Source organism: Loxodonta africana, chromosome 13 (genome assembly GCF_030014295.1).
Source record: "Loxodonta africana isolate mLoxAfr1 chromosome 13, mLoxAfr1.hap2, whole genome shotgun sequence".
Classification (NCBI taxonomy): Eukaryota; Metazoa; Chordata; class Mammalia; order Proboscidea; family Elephantidae; genus Loxodonta; species Loxodonta africana.
Window position 1 is genome coordinate 10,871,802 of NC_087354.1, and position 20,664 is coordinate 10,892,465.

Below are 20,664 nucleotides of genomic sequence, written 5' to 3' on the forward strand. Positions count from 1 at the left end.
GGCTATAATTAAAAACATAGCTAATGACAAGTGTTGACAAGGATGTGAAGACATTGGAACCCTCATACTCTGCAGGGGGGAATGTAAAATGGTACGGCTGCTTTGGAAAACAGTCTACCAATTCCTCAAAATAGTCATATGACCTAGCAATTCCACTCCTAGGAAATGAAAACATATGTCCACACAGAAACTTGTACATGAATGTTCACAGCAACATTATTCTTAATATCCAAGAAGTAGAAATAAGTAATACATCCATCAACTGATGAATGGGACAAAATATGTGGTATAGCCATCCCATGGGATATTATTTGACAATAAAAAGAATGAAGTACCAACATTGACACATGTTACAACATGGATGAACCTAGGGACTGGGAGGAAGACGGGTGTGTCTGTGACTGCTGAGTATAGGCACATGGGGTGATGAACATTTAACGTAGTGATGGTTGCACTACTGTGACTATACTAAAAACCACTGAACTGTATACTTTTGGGTAAATTGTATGATATGTGAACTACATCTCAATAAACCTGTTACCCATCCCCCGCAAAGAGAAAAAACAAAACAAAACAAAAGCCATACATACAGACATTGACCAATCTTTCCATGTCCTGCTAAGCTTCTGCTGTGAGTCAGAGTCTGCTGCTGCAGTACCTTATGGTCTTCCCTGTATAAACTACTCAGGCATCCACCAGTAGGGAAATGGCTAAGTAACTGACATTTCATACATATTATGGGTCAATGCAGATATTAAAACAATATCTATTGAAGGAAGGGGTCCAAGCTGCACTGAAGGTATAGGTGAAAAACGAGGCTCCAGGAATTAATGGAATACCAATTAAAATGTTTCAACAAACGATGCAGCTGTGGAAGTACTCACTCATCTATGCCAAGAAATTTGGAATACAGCTTCCTGGCCAACCAACTCGAAGAGATCTGTATTTTTGTCCATTCCAAAGAAAGGTGATCCGACAGAATGCAGAAATTATTGAACAAGATCATTAGTATTGTATACAAATAAAATTTTGCTGAAGATCATTCAAAAGCTGTTGTAGCAGTACCTTGACAGGGAACTGCCAGAAATTCAAGCTGGATTCAGAAGAGGATGTGGAATGAGGAATATCACTGCTGATGTTAGATGGATCTTGGCTGAAAGCAGAGAATACCAGAAAGAGGTTTACTGGTGTTATATTGACTATGCAAAGGCATTTGACTGTATAGATCTTAACAAATTATGGATAACATTGCGAAGAATGGGAACTCCAGAACACTTAATTGTGCTCTGTACACAGACCAAGTGGCAGTCGTTTGAACAGAGCAAGAGGATACTGTATGGTTTACAATCAAGAAAGGTGTGCGTCAGGGTTGTATCCTTTCACCATGCTTATTCAGTCTGTATGCTGAGCAAATTATTCAAGCTGGACAATATGAAGAAGAATGTGGCATCAGGATTGGTGGAAGACTCATTAACAACCTGCAATGACACACCTTACTTGCTGAAAGCAAAGAGGACTTGAAGCACTTACTGATAAAGATCAAAGAGTATAGCTTTCAGTATGGACTACACCTCAACAGAAAGAAAACAAAAATCCTCACAACTGGACCAATAAACATCACGATAAATGGAGAGAAGATTGTGTTAAAGATTTCATTATACTTGAATCCACCGTCAATGACCACAGAAGCAGCTGTCAGGAAATCCAATGACATACTGCATTGGGCAAATCTGCCCCAAAGACCTCTTTAAAGTGTTAAAAAGCGAAGATGTCACTTTAAGGATTAAGGTGTGCCTGACCTAAGCCACGGTATTTTCAATCGCCTCATACACATTCGAAAACTGGACGATGAATAAGGAAGACTGAAGAAGAATTGATGACTTTGATTTAGGGTGTTGGTGAAGAGTATTGAATATACTATGGACTGCCAGAAGAATGAGCAAATCTGTCTTGGGAGAGGTACAACTAGAATGCTCCTTAGAAACAAGGATTACAAGACTACGTCTCACATACTTTGGACATGTTATCAAGAGGGATCAGTCCTTGGAGAAGGACATCATGCTTGGTAAAGTAGAGAGTCAGCAGAAAAGAGAAAGACCCTCAAGGAGACGGCTGTAACAATGGGGTCAAGCATAACGATTGTGAGGATGGTGCAGGACCGGTCAATGTTTTGTTCTGTTGTAAACAGGGTTGCCATGATTTGGAACTGACTTGATGGCACCTAACAACAATCAATCTCTCTCTATCTAGACCTAGACGGACGTCCATGTTAGTTTCAGGTTTTTATGAAATCAAGTCACAGAGTAATATGAATGGTATGATGTCATTTTGGCTAAAGAAGAAGGGATAAGAGGAAGGTAGGGAGGAAATATGGAAGACAGACTCGATTTACATGCATTTATATAAGTACTTGGAAAACCTGGTGGCATAGTGGCTAAGTGCTACAGCTGCTAACCAAAGGGTCGGCAGTTCAAATCCACCAGGTGCTCCTTGGAAAGCCTATGGGGCAGTTCTACTCTGTCCTATAGGGTAGCTATGAGTTGGAATTGACTCGACGGCAACGGGTTTGGTTTTTATATAAGTACTAAGAAATCAAGAAAGAAATGAAAAGATTTACTCCAAAGAGTTAGAAGCGGTTTCCTCAAGAGAATAGGGTAGAATAGAGGGGATCACAAACTCTTCTTTAGACATCTCTATGTTATCTGACTGGTTTAAGTAATCATATATTACTGCTTTAACTAAAGAATCTAATGAAATGAAGTAAGAAAATTTAAAAAAAGCTTCTGAGACATTCTGTACAACTCCATTCCTGGTCCGTCCCTTCAGGCCATTAACTACATGCCCCTTGAGCTCCCTGCTGTTCATGGGCTCCAGGCAGTTCTCCACTTCTCTGAGTGCACAGCCTCTGACATGTGGCCACATTCACACAGATCATCTGATTTAAACCTCTGGCTGCCCTGTGAGGACAAAAGGGCATACACACTTGGTTTCATTTAGAGCAAAGGAAACTGGGATAATTAGGCAGCGATGTGACCAGTGATGGTCCCACAAGGCACATGGTCATGTATCACCAGTTTACCATAAACACAGTAAACACATCAAAAGCAGCAGACTGTCTTCCAGAGGGCGCCTGCTGGTGACCTCCAAGTACCATGGACGGTTTGCTTTGTCTCCCCAGGGACTGTAAGGTGCAGCAGCGGAGCTAATGTCTTCTGGCGAAAGCAGTCTCATCTGTTCCATAGCATGTGGAAGCAGGCTGAATGATCACAAAGGGAGAAGGACTTGCCAGCAGGAAGTTCATATATTTCCACTTCCAAGCCAGGGATTTGAAGCACCAAGCATTTAGCAATGAAACAATGAAGGTTTCTCATGGTAGCTGTTGTAACCGTAATAATATTTTAATTTTATATAGTGCTTTGGAGTCCCTGGATGGTGCAAACGGTTCACGCGCTTGGTTGCTAACTGAAAGGTTGAAGGTTTGAGTCCACCCAGAGGTAGCTCAGAAGAAAAGTGATCCACTTCTGAAAAACCAGCCATTGAAAACCCTATGGGCTGATTAAGGGTAGGGATGCACAGCTGATTGCTGCAATTCCTGAAAATAAGTTGTACACTTGCAAAAAGTTGAATTGGCCAAAGTTGTGTGATATATACATTTACAACAATGACAAAAAAAAAAAAAAAAAGAGTAGCTGCTGAGGCTGCTTATGTACAATCAAAAACCTCATAGGATTTGGTTCCTTGGTTTGGAAATTACAGGGTCATGGTTTCATGGGACATCCCAGTTAATTGGCCTAAAAACATGTTTAGTGCTTCTGTTCTGACTCCTAGTTCGTTGCATAGTGTCTGGGATCTTAAAAGCTTGCAAGCAGCCATTCAAGGCACAATAATTGTTCTCTATTCACCTGGAGCAACAGAGGAAGAAGGAGAGTCAGGAATAGGAGGAAGACACAGAATGCATGGCTAATTGCTTCCATGAACAACTGCCTCCTTTGCTATTAGACCAGAAAAAATGGGTGGTCCTTGGCTACCATTACTGAACATTTTGATCAAAGATTCTACAGAAGAATGCTGATCAAAAGAGGGGAGATGCAAAAGAGATTTTAAAATTCTCATGAACTCCAGACTTCTTGGAGCCATAAAGGTTGGATGAACCCTTGGAACTATTGCTCCGAGGTAGTCTTCAAACCTTAAACCAAAAGTACTCCCTGAAGTCTTCTTAAAACCAAACAATAATTTAGCTTAAGTAGTAAAAAATGTCTGCCTTGAGCATTATGCTCTTTTAAGAACTATCTATGTGGGATCATGCTGATAACAACAACTCGAAAGTTTAGATAGAAACCTTAGGGGGCAGTGAATTTATGTTAATGGAGGAGGAACAACTCAGAAGAGAGGGTGAGAATGGTTGCACAATTCAAAGAATGTAATCAATGTCACTAGATGGTTTCCGTAGACACTGCAGAATTGGTGTATGTTTTAGTGTGTATATTCTCGACAACAATAACAAGATAAATACAATTTAAAAAATACATGAAAAAAATATCGAGGGAGGTTCAGGGAATCAAAATGGGGGCTGGGAGACAGAATTGGGCAGGTCAAACCCTTTGATCCTCTTTCCCCAAGGTGTGAGTTGTCACCCTCCAAATCATTCTCAGCTACAACGTCACTACGTATCGTGGAGAAGGAAGAGCATAGATACGGTAACCACAAAGTCTATTTATGAAACAATAAACTATTGTTTGAAAAAAGAATCACTGTAACTATTTTGTGTAGACATTACCTTCTTCATCTATTTAACAAGTATTTGAGAGCCTATATGTCCTAGACGCAGTATGGATTATACCTCAACATAGAGAAATCAAAAATCCTCACAACAGGTCCAATAAGCAATATCATGATAAAGAGGGAAAAGATTGAAATTGTCAAGGATTTCATTTTACTCGGATTCACAATCAACACCCATGGAAGCATCAGTCAAGAAATCAAAAGATGCACTGCACTGGGCAAATCTGCTGCAAAAGACCTTGTTCAAAGTATTAAAGAAGACTAAGGTGCACTGGGCCGAACCCACGGTGTTTTCAATCGCCTCTTATGCATGTGAAAGCTGGACTATGAATAAAGAAGAATGAAGAAGAATTGGCACCTTTGAATTGTGGTGTTGGCAAAGAACATCAAATATACCATGGACTGCCAAAAGAATGAACAAATTTGTCTTGGAAGAAGTACAACCAGAATACTCCTTAGAAGCAGGAATGGCGAGACTACATCTCATGTACTTTGGACGTGTTGTCAGGAAGGATCAGTCCCTGGAGAAGGACATCATGCTTGGTAAAGTAGAGGGTCAGCAAAAAAAAAAAAAAAAAAGTCCATCAAGGAGATGGACTGACATAGTGACTGCAACAATGGGCTTAAGCATGACGATTGTGAGGATGGCACAGGACCGGGCAGTGTTTTGTTCTGCTGCACACAGGGTTGCTATGAGTCGGGACCAACCTGATGGCACCTAACAACAACAACGACATGTGCTAGATGGGGTCAGCCATGGTAGAGTTCTCACTTTCCATACTGGAGACCCAGGTTCAACTCCCAACCAGTTCATCTCAAGCGCAGCCACCACCCATCTGTCTGTGGGGTCTTACGTGTTGCTGTGACACAGAAGAGATCTCAGTGGAGACTCCAGACTAAGATGGACCGGAAAGAAAGATCTAGTGATCTACTCCTGAAGAATCAGCCAATGGAAACCCTGCGGATCACAACGGTCTGAACCACGGTGCATGGGGTCTCCACTACTCAACGATGGCCGCTAACAACAGCAACGATAATGTGCTCGATGGGTTCCCGGATGACGCAAATGGTTAATGTCTCCCACTGCTAATTTAAACGCTGGAGGTTCAAGTCCACCCAGACACTTGAAGAAAGGCCTGGCAGTCTACTTCTGAAAAATCAGCTATTGAAAACCGCCTGGAGCATAGTACTACTCTAACACACATGGAGCTGTTACAAGTTGGAACTGACTGAATGACAACTGGTTTTATGTGCTAGATATGCTAATTGCTAGTGACGGGGAATGGGTGAGACAAACAGGGTTTGTTCCCTTACGGAACCTACACTCCAACGGGGGATAAAAACAAATAACAAAGAGAATCCCAGGGAGTACAGTTGTACTCTGACACACATGGGATCATCACGAGTTGAAGATGACTTGATGGTAACTGGTTTTACACAGTGCTCGACAGTTTATAAAGTACAGTAGGGCACCACTGCATTCATGATCACTGCTGCTACGTCCTAATAATGAGCCGACATTCCCTCCACATTAAAGGATAAAAAGGTCCACATTTATTGAGTGCTCACCATTAGGTCCATTTCATAGGTGAGGAGCAGGGGCACTGGGAGGCTCAATGATGGGCCCAGAGTCACCTGCTCTGTACAGAAAAGGGCTGGGACTCGCACCCAGACCTGCTTGCCTTCAGACCTGCATCTCTGTGCCCGCTCACGTTCCACACACTGAACTATGTAATGACTGCAGGTTTCTGTTGCAGTATACTATATTGTGCTGAAAATATCTTGCATCCTTATTTAGTTGAGAATTTTCATTTCCATGCTTAAGACCAGGAGAATGTAAACTTTTCGTGTTTACAGCCCTTCAGTTCAGTTATTCTGGTGTGATATTTACAGGCTGACAGTAAAATCAACTGGGATGAGGAGAAGCCGAGGGTACTTAACCTTCCCTGTAGGCAACACGCTGGAGAAAATCACCAACATAAGGCCTTAGCGAAGAAGGCCAAAGTTCAACACTGCTGACTTAACTGCTTAATTAGATAGCTTTCAGAAACCTGCCACCTCCCCAAAGGTCGGCTGCTGTGACAGCTGCGTGGCTATGTCCTGGGAGAGCGAGGCTGCATGCTGCATATGATTAGCCAAGGGACCTGTAACATCTTGGTAAGGATGTTCTTTGGCCCCATTCCTTGATTAGCTGATGTATTGCCATGAGGTAGATGAGAAAGGAGAACAAATACAACAGCCGACTACGAGAATAGTTGGCTTTTTCTTCCATAAGACACATAAAGCATTGGGTATGAGGCAGGCCAGGTCTGGAAGGCACAGTCCGAAAGGGATCTCTACCTTAGCATCAACGGACAGACTCTCCCCCTCATTCCTGTTTGGTGGTAACACAGTCAGCGGTGGGCTAGGTTCCATTCATGTTGAAATAACAAAGAGCCTTGGTTGCTTATTAAGCATGCGTTAATGAGCATGTGTATCGGTAAGTGTGTGATCCTCCCCTGTCCTCATCGCTCTTCCTTGGGAGCTGCAGCTCCTCCTCCGTGAGATCCTGGCCACAGGGCAGAGGATGGCCCCCGGCCTGGCCCTGGTTTCCGAGCTCAGGGTTAATTGCCGTTGCCGTCAGGGCAATTCTGACTCTTAGAGTACAGATGAGCGGTTTTTCAATTTGAGAACTCATCTTCCTAACAACCCTAAACCAAAAAAAAAAAATAAATAAAACCCCAGAACAGCTGCCATCAAGTGGACTCTGATTCATGGTGAGCCCACGTGTGTCAGGGTAGAACTGTGCTCCATAGGATTTTTGATGGCTGATTTTTCAGAAGTAGATCACCAGGCCTTTCTTCCAAGGTGCCTCTGGGTAGACTTGAGCCTCCAGCCTCTCAGTTAGCAGCCCAGCACGTTAACCATTTGCACAGCTCAGGGACTCCTCTAACAACCCTAGGCTTCCTTTATTAAGGAGAATCTGAAACCTGAGTAAAGTGCCTTGCTCTGGAGGTGCTGGGCCGAGAGGGGATTTGGCTGTAGGACTTTGACATTACTCATTGTCACATGCCAGCGGCCGTGTGGGGGTACATGATGGCAGCAGGACTCTGCAAACATGGAGCTCCAACAGCTCCTAAAATAAACACACCATACACACAATTCGTCTTCCAGAGGGCAGCCCAAGGGTCTCCAGGTACCATGGGTGGTCAGGGCCCACTGACCTGGCCGCTTCCTGGGCTGGAAGCCAAAGTGTCCACTGCTACAGTGGTTTCAGGCTGGCTAGAAGAGGGGTTAGTGCCACCATGTTGAGCATGCTTGGGAAGACGGGGGCCACTCACCATTTGCAGGACATCAGAGGAGACCATCTGCATGCAGCACATGGCAGTGGCCAAGGCACACACAATGGTGGAGAGGACGTTGAGGGCACACACGCTGAAGAGGAGGTCCTGTGAGGGAAGAGGGAGAAGGTTAGCCTCAGCTTGGCGCCTGCTGGTGGAATCTTTAGCGCTCTGTCCAGGTCCAGAATGAATATAGCCAATGGTCCTCCCTTCATGGAAGATCTGTGTTCTGTTTCTTTCATAATCAAAACTGACCCTTAATACATATGTATTTGTCCATGCTTTTACAATTCTGATCAAATTAGCTTTAGATGCTAAGGGATGCATTTTACAATGTTGAGAATGATTAGGTAGTCAATAACATGTCTAAGAAAAACTGGAAATGGCCACCATGTAAGTAGCTGGGTAATTTTCACCCATTGCAGGGTGCAAATCGAAATTTTGATCAGTATTTAACAAAATGCCAAATTCTAAATGAAACTTGATTTTGAGATAATTCTAGACTCACATGGAGTTCTAAGAAATTATGCGGAGAGGCCCCACATGGCCTTTACCCAGTTTCTCTCAATGGTAACATTTTGCAAAACTATAGCACAGTATCACCACTGGGACATTGACACTGATGCCAGTCAAGACAAAGGACACTGCATCACCATAAGGACCCCTCATGTTTCCCTTTTATAGCCACATCCACAAAGGACATTCCATCACCATAAGGACCCCTTGTGTTTCCCTTTTATAGCCACATCCACAAAGAACATTCCATCACCATAAGGACACCTTGTGTTTCCCTTTTATAGCCACATCTACCTCACTCTCCGTGCTCCACCCTCATCTAACCCTGTCATCTATTAGATGGCTCCCCATTTCTGTCATTTCAAGAATGGTATATAAATAGATTCATCTAGTATGTAATCTTTCAATTTTTTTTTTCACTCAGCATGATTCTCTCAGGGTTCATCCAAGTTGTTGAGTGTATCAGTAGCTCATTCCTTTTTACTGCTCAGTAGTATTACATCCCTGGTGCTGTAGTGGTTAAGAGCTATGGCTGCTAACCAAAAGGTCAGCAGTTCGAATCCAACAGGCACTCCTTGGAAACTCTACGGGGCAGTGCCTGCTCTGTCCTACAGGGTCGTTATGAGTCAGAATTGACTCAATGGCATGGGTTCATTTTGTTTTTTTGTTTTTGGTTTAGTGATGCGTGGTTTCGATGCACCAGAGTTTAACCATTAACCAGTTGAAGAACTTCTGGGTTGTCTCCAGTTTTGGGCTATTACAAATAAAGCTACTATGAACATTTTGTGTATAGGTAGGTCTTCGTATGAACATAAGTCTCAGTTTTTCTGGAACACAGTACAATTGCTGGGTCATATGCTAGTTGCATGTTTAGTTTTTATAAGAAACTGCCAAATTATTTTCCAGAGTGCCCGTACCATTTCACACGTCCAACAGTGATGAGTAAGTGATCCAATTTCTCCACATCCTTGCTTGCATTTGGTGTTGTCATTATTTTTTATTTTTGCCGTTTTGGTAGGAGTTAGTGATAGCTCATTGTGGTTTAAATTTGCATTTTACTATGGCTAATGATGTTTGTCTTAGTTTCTGGGGCTTCCATAACAAAATACCACAAAGTGAGTGGCTTCAAACATATAGAAATTAATTTTTTCACAGTGCTGGAGGCCAGAAGTCCAAATTCAGGGTATTGACAGGGCCATATGATGTACCGATTCTAGGGTGAGAGCCTTCCTTCTCTCTTTCAGCTGAAAACCAGAAAAAAAAACCAAACCTGTTGCTGTTGAGTCAATTCCAATGCATAGAATATGTGAAGAACTTTCAAAACTCAACCGTAAAAATACAAACGATCTAACTAAAATATGGGCAAACACATGAACAGGTAATTCACCAAAGAAGATATACAGATGGCATATCTTGGGTGTTTCTTGGTGTTTTGGGCTTGTAAACAGATCCTCGCATGGTGTCTTCTCTCTATGTGACTCTGTTTTTGTGCCTGTTCTTCTTTTTAAAAATAAGCCACCCAGAAGGGATTAAGACTAGGACCCACCCTACTCCAGGATGACCTCGTTTGACTTAACGGATAAAAGAAAAGCCCTTTTTCTTCAAATAATGTACATTCACAGGTACAGGGGTTAGGATTTCAATATATCTTTTGGGGAGACACAATTCGATCCGTAACAATATTGCACAGTCTTTTCAGGTTCTTATTTGCCATCTGTATATCTTCTTTGGTGAATTACCTGTTCATGTGTTTGCCCATTTTTTAGTTAGATCGTTTGTATTTTTACCGTTGAGTTTTGAAAGTTCTTCACATATTCTATGCATTGGAATTGACTCCACAGCAACAGGTTTTTTTTTTTTTTTTGGTTTCACGTATTCTAAATACTAATCCTTTGTTAGATATGTGGTTTGTAAATTTCCACCCCTCAGGCTGTAGCTTGCTTTTTCATCCTCTTCACATGAGTTTTTACGGAGTAGAAGTTTTTAATTTTGATGAGGTCCAATTTATGTTTTTGTTTTTATGGATCATGCTTTTGGTGTCAAGTCTAAGAACTCTTTGTCTAGCCCTGGGTCCTAAAGATTTTCTCCTATGATTATTTTCTAAAACTTTTTTAAAAAAGTAGTTTTACATTCAAAACTGTGATCCATTTTTAGTTAATTTTTGTATAGAGTGTGAGATTTAGATTGAGGTAATTTTTTGTGTTTTTAATTTCAGTTTCCACATGTTCATAATTACCATATATAAATGTGATTGATTTTTGTATGTTTATCTTTTATCCTGCAACCTTGCTGAACTCACTAGTTCTAGTAATCTTTTTTTTTTTTTTTTCTGTAGCTATCTTGGGAGCTACTCTGTAGACAATCATGCCATCTACAAATGTTTTATTTCTTCCTTACTGATTCGTATGCCCTGTATTCCTTTTTCTTGCCTTATTGCACTGACTAGAACTTTGGATATTATGTTGAAAAAGAGTGGTGAGAGCAGACATCCTTTCCTTGTTTTCCATCTTACAGGGTCACTTCATGGAGTTTAAACTGTCCAAATGCAATTCATTCCTCTTGAGGATTTTTTTAAAATTGTGCTTTAAGTGAAAGTCTACAGCCCAAGTGAATCTCTCATTCAAAAATTTATACACATATTGTTTTGTGACATTGATTGCAATCCCCACAATGTGACCGCACGCTCTCCCCTTCCGCTCTGGGTTCCCTGAGTCCATTTGTCCAGCTCCTGTCCCTTCTTGCTCTCTCATCCTGCTCCTAGAGAGAAACTGCCTATTTGGTCTTGTATATTTGATTGAACCAAGAAGCACGTTCTTCCCCGTGCCTCTTGAGGGAATTCATTCTCAAACCCATGATAGAAATAGGAAAACAAAAAAAATTCACAAAAGCAACCAAAGATTTAGAATATTCCCTTCAATTCAATCTTATTCATATATGTGTATAAAATACACAAAACCTATTTTTTAAAAAATGCAAAAACCTATCAGGAAAGATAGGTCTTTCACCAGAAAGATCACAGTATTAATGAGCTTAATTTCAGTTATCTATTCAAGGGGTTGTGATCCATAGGGTTTTCACTGGCTAATTCCCAGAAACAGGTCTCCAGGCCTTTTTTCCTAAAAGAAAGGATAGCAGGAGCTCAACTCACTAACTTTGGACTTGTCACCAGGAAAGACCAATCACTAGAAAAGGACATCAAGTTTGGTAGAGGGCCAAAGAAAATGAAAGAAACCCTAAATGAGATGCACTGACACAACGGCTGCCGCAATGGACTCAAACATATCAGTGATCATGAAAGTGACGCGGGACTGGGCAACATTTCGTTCTGTTATACACACGGTCGCCAAGAGTTGGAGCTGACTCGATGGCAACTAACAACATTAAACCTGTTGCCGTGGAGCCAATTCTGACTCATAGCGCCCCTATAGGACAGAGTAGAGCTGCTCAATATGGTTTCCAAGGAGTGGCTTGTGGATTCAAACTGTTCACCTTTTGGTTGGCAGCTGAGCTCTTAACCATTGCACCACCAGGGCCCCAACATTTAACAACATTAAACCCACTAAAAACCCACCGCAAAGGGGATGTTAAATCCTCAAGAGGAAGTGGGAATTGCTGACTTCATTCACATCACTGTAGCTGGGAACTGGGATGTGTCCAAGCAACTGTCTAGTCTAGGACCATTACCAGGGCTTCCCCATGTATACACAAACCCATGTTTGAACAATTCTAATCTGTAATAGCCTCCTTTAGAAAAGTTCCTCATTCTCCTGTAAGTTGCCTGTTACTAGAGAAGTCATTAGAATCTGCTCGTTTGTTTCCCAGCCCACTGCGTGGAATAGCCAAATGGATGTGACTATGATAACACTGCAGAGGGGAATGTTAACCACCAGTGTTCACCTTTCCAAGGTTACACAGCCCAGTGCAAACATGAAGACAGAAAAATGAGTCTTGCTTTTAAGATTTCTCAGGAAGAACTGAAGCAGTACTCAGAACAATGTGGGAATAGGTACTGTTTTCAGCCCTGTGTGAGCACCAGGCACTGTAGTCTCTACTCCTTTTAGGTGGTTCTATGCCCAGACCCAAACCATTTCTTTCTTTTTTTTTTTGGTCTTTTTTTAAATTGTGCTTTAGGTGAAAGTTTACAGCTCAAGTTAATTTCTCATTAAAAAATATTTACACATATTGTTTTGTAACATTGGTTGCAATCCCCACAATGTGACAGCACACTCCCCCTTTCCAGTTCCGGTTCCCTGTGTCCATTCGACCAGTTCCTGTCCCTTCCTGCCTTTTCATCCTGCTTTTGGACAGGAGATGCCCATTTGGTCTTGTGTATCTGATTGAACTAAGTAGCACACTCATCACATGTATTATTTTTTGTTTTACAGTCCTATCTAATCTTTGTCTGAAGAGTGGGCTTCGGGAATGGTTTCAGTTCTAGGTTAACAGTGTGTCCAGGTGACATAGTTTCAGGGGTTCCTCCAGTCTCTGTCAGATCTTTGAGTCTGGTCTTCTTACATGAATTTGAGTTGTTTTCTACATTTCTCTCCTGCCCTGTCCAGGACTCTCCGTTGTATTCCCTGTCATGGCAGTCAACGGTAGTCAAGCCATTTCTTCACATGCGCGCGCTGATCAGCATTCAATCAAATACTCTGAAGATCCCAGTGTTCTCTCTTGGTGAGGCTCTCTCCTCCCTGGCACTCTATCCTGAGAATCTAGGTCTCTAGGTCTTGGTCTCTTTTGGCCTCTCAGCTCTGTCTCCTCCACTCAGGGATCCCCGAGCTCCCCTTTCCTTCACTGTGACCTGGAAGCTTTCTCCAGGAAGGAAGCTCAGGCAATAGTTGGGCTCACCACATTTGTTTGCCATCTCTCAGGAACCACTGTCCTCTGTTGCCTGATATTCAGTGACTTCATGTAGTCTGTGTTTTGGTTGTTTCAGGAGGTAAAATTCAGTCTCTGTAACTCCTCCATCTTGGCCAGAAGCTCTTGGAGGCTTTTTTTTTTTTTAATTTTTATTATGCTTTAGTTGAAGGTTTACAGAGAAAATTAGTTTCTCATTAAACAATTAATACACACACTGTTTTGTGACACTGATTGCCAATCCCATGATGTGTCAACACCCTCCTCTTCTTGACCTTGGGTTCCCCATTTCCATTCATCCAGCTTTCCTGTCTCGGCCTTCTTGTCCTTGCCCCTGGGCTGATGTGCCCATTTAGTCTTGTATACATGGTTGAGCTACGTGTATTACTGTTTGTTTTATGGGCCTGTCTAATCTTTGGCTGAAGGGTGAGCCTCAGGAGTGACTTCAGTACTGTGTTAAAAGGGTGTCCAGGGGCTACACTCTCAGGGTTTCTCCAGTCTCTCTAAGACCAGTAAGTCTGGTCCCTTTTTGTGAGTCTGAATTTTATTCTACATTTTTCTCCAGCTCTGTCCAGGACCCTCTATTGTGATCCCTGTCAGAGCAGTCGGTGGTGGGAGCCAGGCACCATCCAGTTGTGCTGGACTCAGTCTGCTGGAGGCTGTGATAATTGTGGTCTATTAGTCCTTTGGACTAATCTTTCCCTTGTGTCTTTGGTTTTCTTCACTCTCCTTTGCTCCAGATGGGGTGGGACGAATAGAGTATCTTAGATGGCCATTCTCAGGTTTTGGTTGCTTTTTTCTTTCAATTTTCTAAGTGGTTACAACAGCAGGGCTTAGAAAATTGCTGTAAGCCGTCTCTGGCCATCTCAAGTATCCTCCCTACTCCTGAGGATACTTGAGGATACTAAAGATTGAGCAGATGGGAGTTCAATCACGGGAGACAAGCAGGCACAGATGGGGCTGGAGAGAAAATAGAGGGCCAGAAGCAAAGGTGTTTGGGTTTTATTTTGTAGATTATGGGAGACCACTGAAGATATGACACAACCTATTTTTTCAAGTGATTGAGAAAGATGCCTTTTGCAGGGTGTACTCAGTGCTCAGTCAACATCTGCTGTAGTGAGAGACTGGAGACAGGGAGGTAACAGTGAGACACTACAGCAGAGGGGTTAGACCAGAGCACAGAAAGGAAGCAGGAAGACGGGGAGCCTGAGAGCAACTCTGAGGCCTAAACTGACAGGGCATGGCCATTTACTGGAGCCTGGCTGGGATGAGGGAGAAGATACAGCACCAGTTGATTCCAAGGCATCTCATGGTAAATGGAGCATGAGAACACATCGGCTGTGCTGGGGGACCACAAAAAAGAGTAGTCTTACAAGGAGAGGCACCAATGTAGTCTGAGACATATAGGGGCTGAGTTGCCAGTAGGCCTGTCCCACAGAGCTGTTAGTGAACGGTTGGAAATTTGGGTCTGGACTCACAATAGCGATCAGGACAGGGGGTATGCATTCAGACTCATCCATATGGACTGAAAATGGGCCTTCACCTCAGGGGTACTCTTTTTTTTAAATAATTTTTATTGAGCTTTAAGTGAACGTTTACAAATCAAGTCAGTCTGTCACATAAAAGCTTATATACACCTTACTCCATACTCCCACTTACTCTCCCCCTAATGAGTCAGCCCTCCCAGTCTCTCCTTTCGTGACAATTTTGCCAGTTTCTAACCCTCTCTACCCTCCTATCTCCCCTCCAGACAGGAGATGCCAACACAGTCTCAAGTGTCCACCTGATACAAGTAGCTCACTCTTCATCAGCATCTCTCTCCAACCCATTGTCCAGTCCGTTCCAGGTCTGATGAGTTGTCTTTGGGAATGGTTCCTGTCCAGGGCCAACAAAAGGTTTGGGGACCATGACCGCCGGGATTCCTCTAGTCTTGGTCAGACCATTAAGTCTGGTCTTTTTATGAGAATTTGGGGTCTGCATCCCACTGTTCTCCTGCTCCCTCAGGGGTTCTCTGTTGTGCTCCCTGTCAGGGCAGTCATCGGTTGTGGCCGGGCACCATCTAGTTCTTCTGGTCTCAGGATGATGTAAGTCTCTGGTTCCTGTGGCCCTTTCTGTCTCTTGGGCTCATAGTTATTGTGTGACCTTGGTGTTCTTCATTCTCCTTTGATCCAGTTGGGTTGAGACCAATTGATGCATCTTAGATGGCCGCTTGTTAGCATTTAAGACCCCAGATGCCTCATTTCAAAGTGGGATACAGAATGTTCTCATAATAGAATTATTTTGCCAATTGACTTAGAAGTCTCGGGGGTACTCTTGATGTATTTGAGGGGCCCCTATAACTCCTCATCCCCATCTCCAGAGCCACCAGACTTCAAGGGGTAGAAAACTCCAGAGACTCCCTTGAGAAGACGGCATTCCTAGGATGAAGTTACAACTCTCATCTTACAGAAACACCAAACAGTAAGCAGAAAGAGTACGTAAAAATCTTAATTACATATTTTATATATCTCAGGGCAATTCATAATTATAACTAAAATAGTGACATCCTTCAATGATCACAACTAAAAATATAAATAATTCCTTTATTTTGTTCCCCATCTAGAAATTTCAGTTTTATTGACCACGTATTCCATTGTCACCGAAATGAGGCAAACACTGTTTTATGTCTCATGGAGTGTATTCATTTTAAACACAAATAAAAAAGACTTCTTCATCTCTGTCTCCTATTCCTTTAACGCTTGGCTTTTTTCTAGACAACGGCACACCTCTTGGAGCTGTGATGAGGTGTTTCTTCAGAATTCTTTCTGCCTCTACCTCTGTCCTTCGCCAGCTTTTTCAGAGTCCTCTCCACACACCAAAATCCATACTCTGTAAAATCCCTTCACATGGTCATCCAAAGTGGCAGGTGTGAAACAAGGCTTTCATTGTGGATACTGAGTTTTGCTACTGGTCATTTTGCATATTTACTTTTGAAGTTGTTTAACTACAATAAGATAAAGAAAACTGTGGGATATTACACATGAGAAGAAAAATGTTTTAGATACTTAGGCAAACCTATAAATGATGAATTTTTTTTTCCCCTGTGGCACACTATTGTTCCTTATTCAATTTTGTTACTTTGCCCACATTCACCCTGCTCAGAAATAATATTTCAGTGTATTCAGTTTTAGCTTTTATTTTCTGTTTATATATCATTTCTTAACAATATTGAGATTATATTATTCTGGGATTTTGTTCTGCTATTTTTTGATTGCGGTAAACTATACATAATATTTGCCAATTCACCAATTTTGACATGTATAACTCAGTGACATTGATTACATCTTTCATGTTTTACAGCCATTACCACTGTCCCTTTCCAAATTATTCCACCACCATTAGCAGAAATTCAGTGCTCCCTAAGCAATTATTTACCTTTCCCTCCTCCCTCCAACCCCTGGTAACCACTAATAAACTTTGTTCCCACATATTTTCCTACTTCAGGTAAGTGAGATAATACAGTATTTCTTTTTGTGACTAACTGATTTTACTCACCAATGTTTTCAAGGTTCATCCATGTTATGGCATGTATCAGGACTTCATTTCTCTTATGGCTGAGTAGTATTCCATTGTATGGATATACCTGAGATATATAAAGTATGTTGACGGGCATTTAAGTTGTTTCCACCTTTTGGCTATTGTGATAAAAAAAATTTTTTTTTTTTTTTATAAACATTGGTGTACCTGTGTCTGTTTGTATCACTCCCTTCTAATCTCTTGGGTATGTACTTAAAAGTGGAGTTGCTGGGTCCTGTGGTAGCTTATAGGGTCGCTATGAGTCAGAATTGACTTGACGGCAGCGGGTTTGGTTTTTTGGTTTATGGTAGCTCTATGTTTAACCTTTTGAGGAATCACCAAACTTCCACAGCAGCTGTACCATGTTGCATCCCCATCAGCAATGGATGAAGGTTCCAATTTCTCCACACCCTTGCCAGTATCTGTTGTTTTGGGGGGTTTTGATCATAGATATTCTAATTGGAGCAAGGTGGTATCTCATTGTGGGGTTTTAATTTGCATCTCCCTAATGGCTAATGATGTTGAGCACCTTTTCATGTGCTTGTTGGCCATTTGTATATCCTCTTTAATGAAATGTCTATTCAAGTCTTTTGTCCATTTTTTGACCGGGTTATTTGTCTTTTTGCTGTTAAGTTGTAGAAGTTCGTCCTATATTCTGGATATTAAAACTTTGTCAGATATATGGTTCCCCCAAATTTTCTACCAATCTTTATGTTGTCTCTTCACTTTGTTGACAAAGTCCTTTGAGGAACAAAAGAATAATTTTTATGAGGTCTCATTGATCTATTTTGTCTTTTGTTGCTTGTGCTTTTTGTGTCATATCTAAGAATCCATTGTTAAAAATTAGGTCCTGTAGCAACACTCCTATGTTTTCTTCTAAGAGTTTCATAGTTCTAGTTCTCACACTCAGTCCTTGATCCATATCGAATCAGTTTTTGTATATGGTGTGAGGTATGGATCACCATACCTGCTTCATTCTTTTGCATGTGGAAATTCAGTTTTTCAGCATAATTTATTGAAGAGACAGTTCTTCCACCATTGAATGGATTTAGCACCCCACTGAAAATCAACTGACCATAAATGTACAGGTTTATTTCTGGGCCCTCAATTCTATGCCATTGGTTTATATGTCTATCATTATACCAGTACCAAGTTTTTCTGATTATTGTAGCTTTATAGTATGTTTTGAAATCAGAAAGTGTGGGTCCTCCTACTTTATTCTTCTTCTTCAAGATTATTTTGTCTATTTGGCGTCCCTTGCCCTTCCATATAAATTTGAGCATAGTTTTTTTTGTTTGTTTGTTTCTGCAAAGAAGGCTGTTGGAATTTTGGCGGCAATAGTATTGAATTTATAGATTGCTTTGGGTAGTACTGACATCTTAACTATATTAAGCCTTCCAATCCATGAATATGGAGTGTCCTCTCATTTATTTAGGTCTGCTTTAATTTCTTTTACTAATGTTTATAGTTTTCTGTGTATAAGTCATTCACCTTCTTGGTTAAATTTTTCCTAAATACTTTATTCCTCTAAGATGCTATTGTAAATGGTATGGTTTCTTTAATTTCCTTTTTAGCATGCTCATTGATGATGTATAGGAACTCAAATGATTTTTGTGTGTTGACCTTGTACCCTGACAGCTTGCTGAATTCATTTATTAGCTTTAATAGATTTTGTGGAATTTTGGGGATTTTCTGTAGAGAGAATCATGTCCAAATGATGAATTATTTTTAAAAGTCAATTAAAACAAAGCAAATTCTCTCCAGTCCAAGTAAATTCTGGGTATTAATAACACAATCTAATAGAGAAATGAGGCAGCCATGAGACATTACAAATGAGATATTTCCTTGTCCTTTTCTGAATTTTAAGTTCAGACTGGAAGGAAATGATATGCTTGGTTTCCAAATTTCCAACCAAACACACAGAAAATTTCACCTTCAAATAAAGTAATGCATAAGCAAGGCCATATAAAAACTCTTGTTGGTAGCATGATCAATGAGTATGTGCAAAATCTGTAGCTTTTATTTTCAATAAAATTTTTCTTGAGCAATGAGACACATCTTGGAACGGATCCCAGGCCCTTTAATTTGTCTCTGTAAAAAGCAGCTGTTGCATACAGAGGTCTTTGTGGCTGGCTTGAAAGCTGATCCTATAAAAGGAGCTAAAATTAGACTGTCATTTGGAAAAGGTAAGTGATTCATGGAGGAATCTATGTAAGCTGTAATTTCAAGAAGCTAAAATTGCACTTAGGACTCCTATGAATTTAAGTCAATTTTGACTTTCTGTGGCCACTCAAGTCCCATCAATAACACAAATGCCTCCACAAGAGGACAGGCTTGCTCTTCAACAGCATGTGTTGGTTGTTCGATGGTACTTTTAACTTTGAGCAAGGACCCATACAGGAACACCCACACCTTCCATGGTGGTACAGGGCTGCAGCTTATTTTATCATTCCAAACATGTCTCTGCCCTTGGAAGCAAGATCTGCTAGCCTTTAATTGATGAATGGAATTGCCTATAGTCTGTGAAAACAACTATAATTCATAGCCTAATTATTTTCTTGCAGTTCTATCAAGTTTTAAAATCAATAAAACTATTTGCCACTTTTCTGATTTTCAAGGAAGGGTAATCAGGCAAAAATACATTTCTTTGTATGTGTTTATAAGTTTACAAACACACACTTTTTTTTTTATTGCACTTTAGACAAAGGTTTCCAGAACAAACTAGCTTCTCATTAAACAGTTAGTACACATATTGTTTTATGCCATTAGTTACCAACCCCATGACATGTCAACACTCTCCCTTCTCAACCTTGGGTTCCCTATTACCAGCTTTCCTGTCCCATCCTGCCTTCTAGTCCTTGCCCCTGGGCTGGTGTGCCTCTTTAGTCTCATTTTGTTTTATGGGCCTGTCTAATCTTGGGATAAAGAGTGAACCTCAGGAGTGACTTCATCATCGAGCTAAAAGGGTGCCTGGGGGCCATACTCTTGGGGTTTATCTGTCTCTGTTAGGCCAGTAAGTCTGGTTTTGTTTTGTAAACACATGCTTTTGTGTGTATGTATGTATGCAGATATAGAGAAAGAGCCCTAGTGGCACAGGGGTTAAGAGCTTGGCTGCTAACCAAAGGTCAGCAATTTGAATCTACCAGCCACTCCTTGGAAACATTATGGGGCAGCTTTACTTTGTCCTATAGGGTTGCTATGAGTTGGAATTGACTCAGCGGCACAAGTATACATATGTGTGTATATACACACACACACACACACACACATATATATGTATTTATTTACTGTTTCCATAACTTCTGGATGTCTAAAAACCTACTTTGATTCTAATTCACTTCTAACTTAAAAAAATTTTTAATCATTTTTTAAAATTTGGCATTATTCTGAATACATGTGAAAGAAAAAATAAAGTTGTCAAAAATTTTTGGAAAACAAAAAGAGCCTTTCACACATCAACCTGTTCCATAAATCTATGATAATTAAAATACTTTCACCTAGAACACATTAAAAAAATAAATAGTGTGGCACTAGTAAAGGAACAGAGGGAGAGTCCAGACAGAGACCCTTACAATATACAATATAAGTGGTACGTCATGTAACTTGTGTTGGGATAACTGGCTATCTTTAAAAA

General features: G+C 41.1%; 1 protein-coding gene across 1 annotated transcript in view; it reads right to left on the minus strand.

Moving 5' to 3' along the window:
- ENTREP2 (endosomal transmembrane epsin interactor 2) overlaps positions 1-20,664 on the minus strand; it is a 613,337-nt gene that overhangs the window by 31,672 nt on the left and 561,001 nt on the right. The window contains exon 5 of the mRNA XM_064296181.1: positions 8,103-8,210. Coding sequence (XP_064152251.1) covers positions 8,103-8,210 — 108 coding nt within the window. The remainder of the gene's footprint in view (positions 1-8,102; positions 8,211-20,664) is intronic.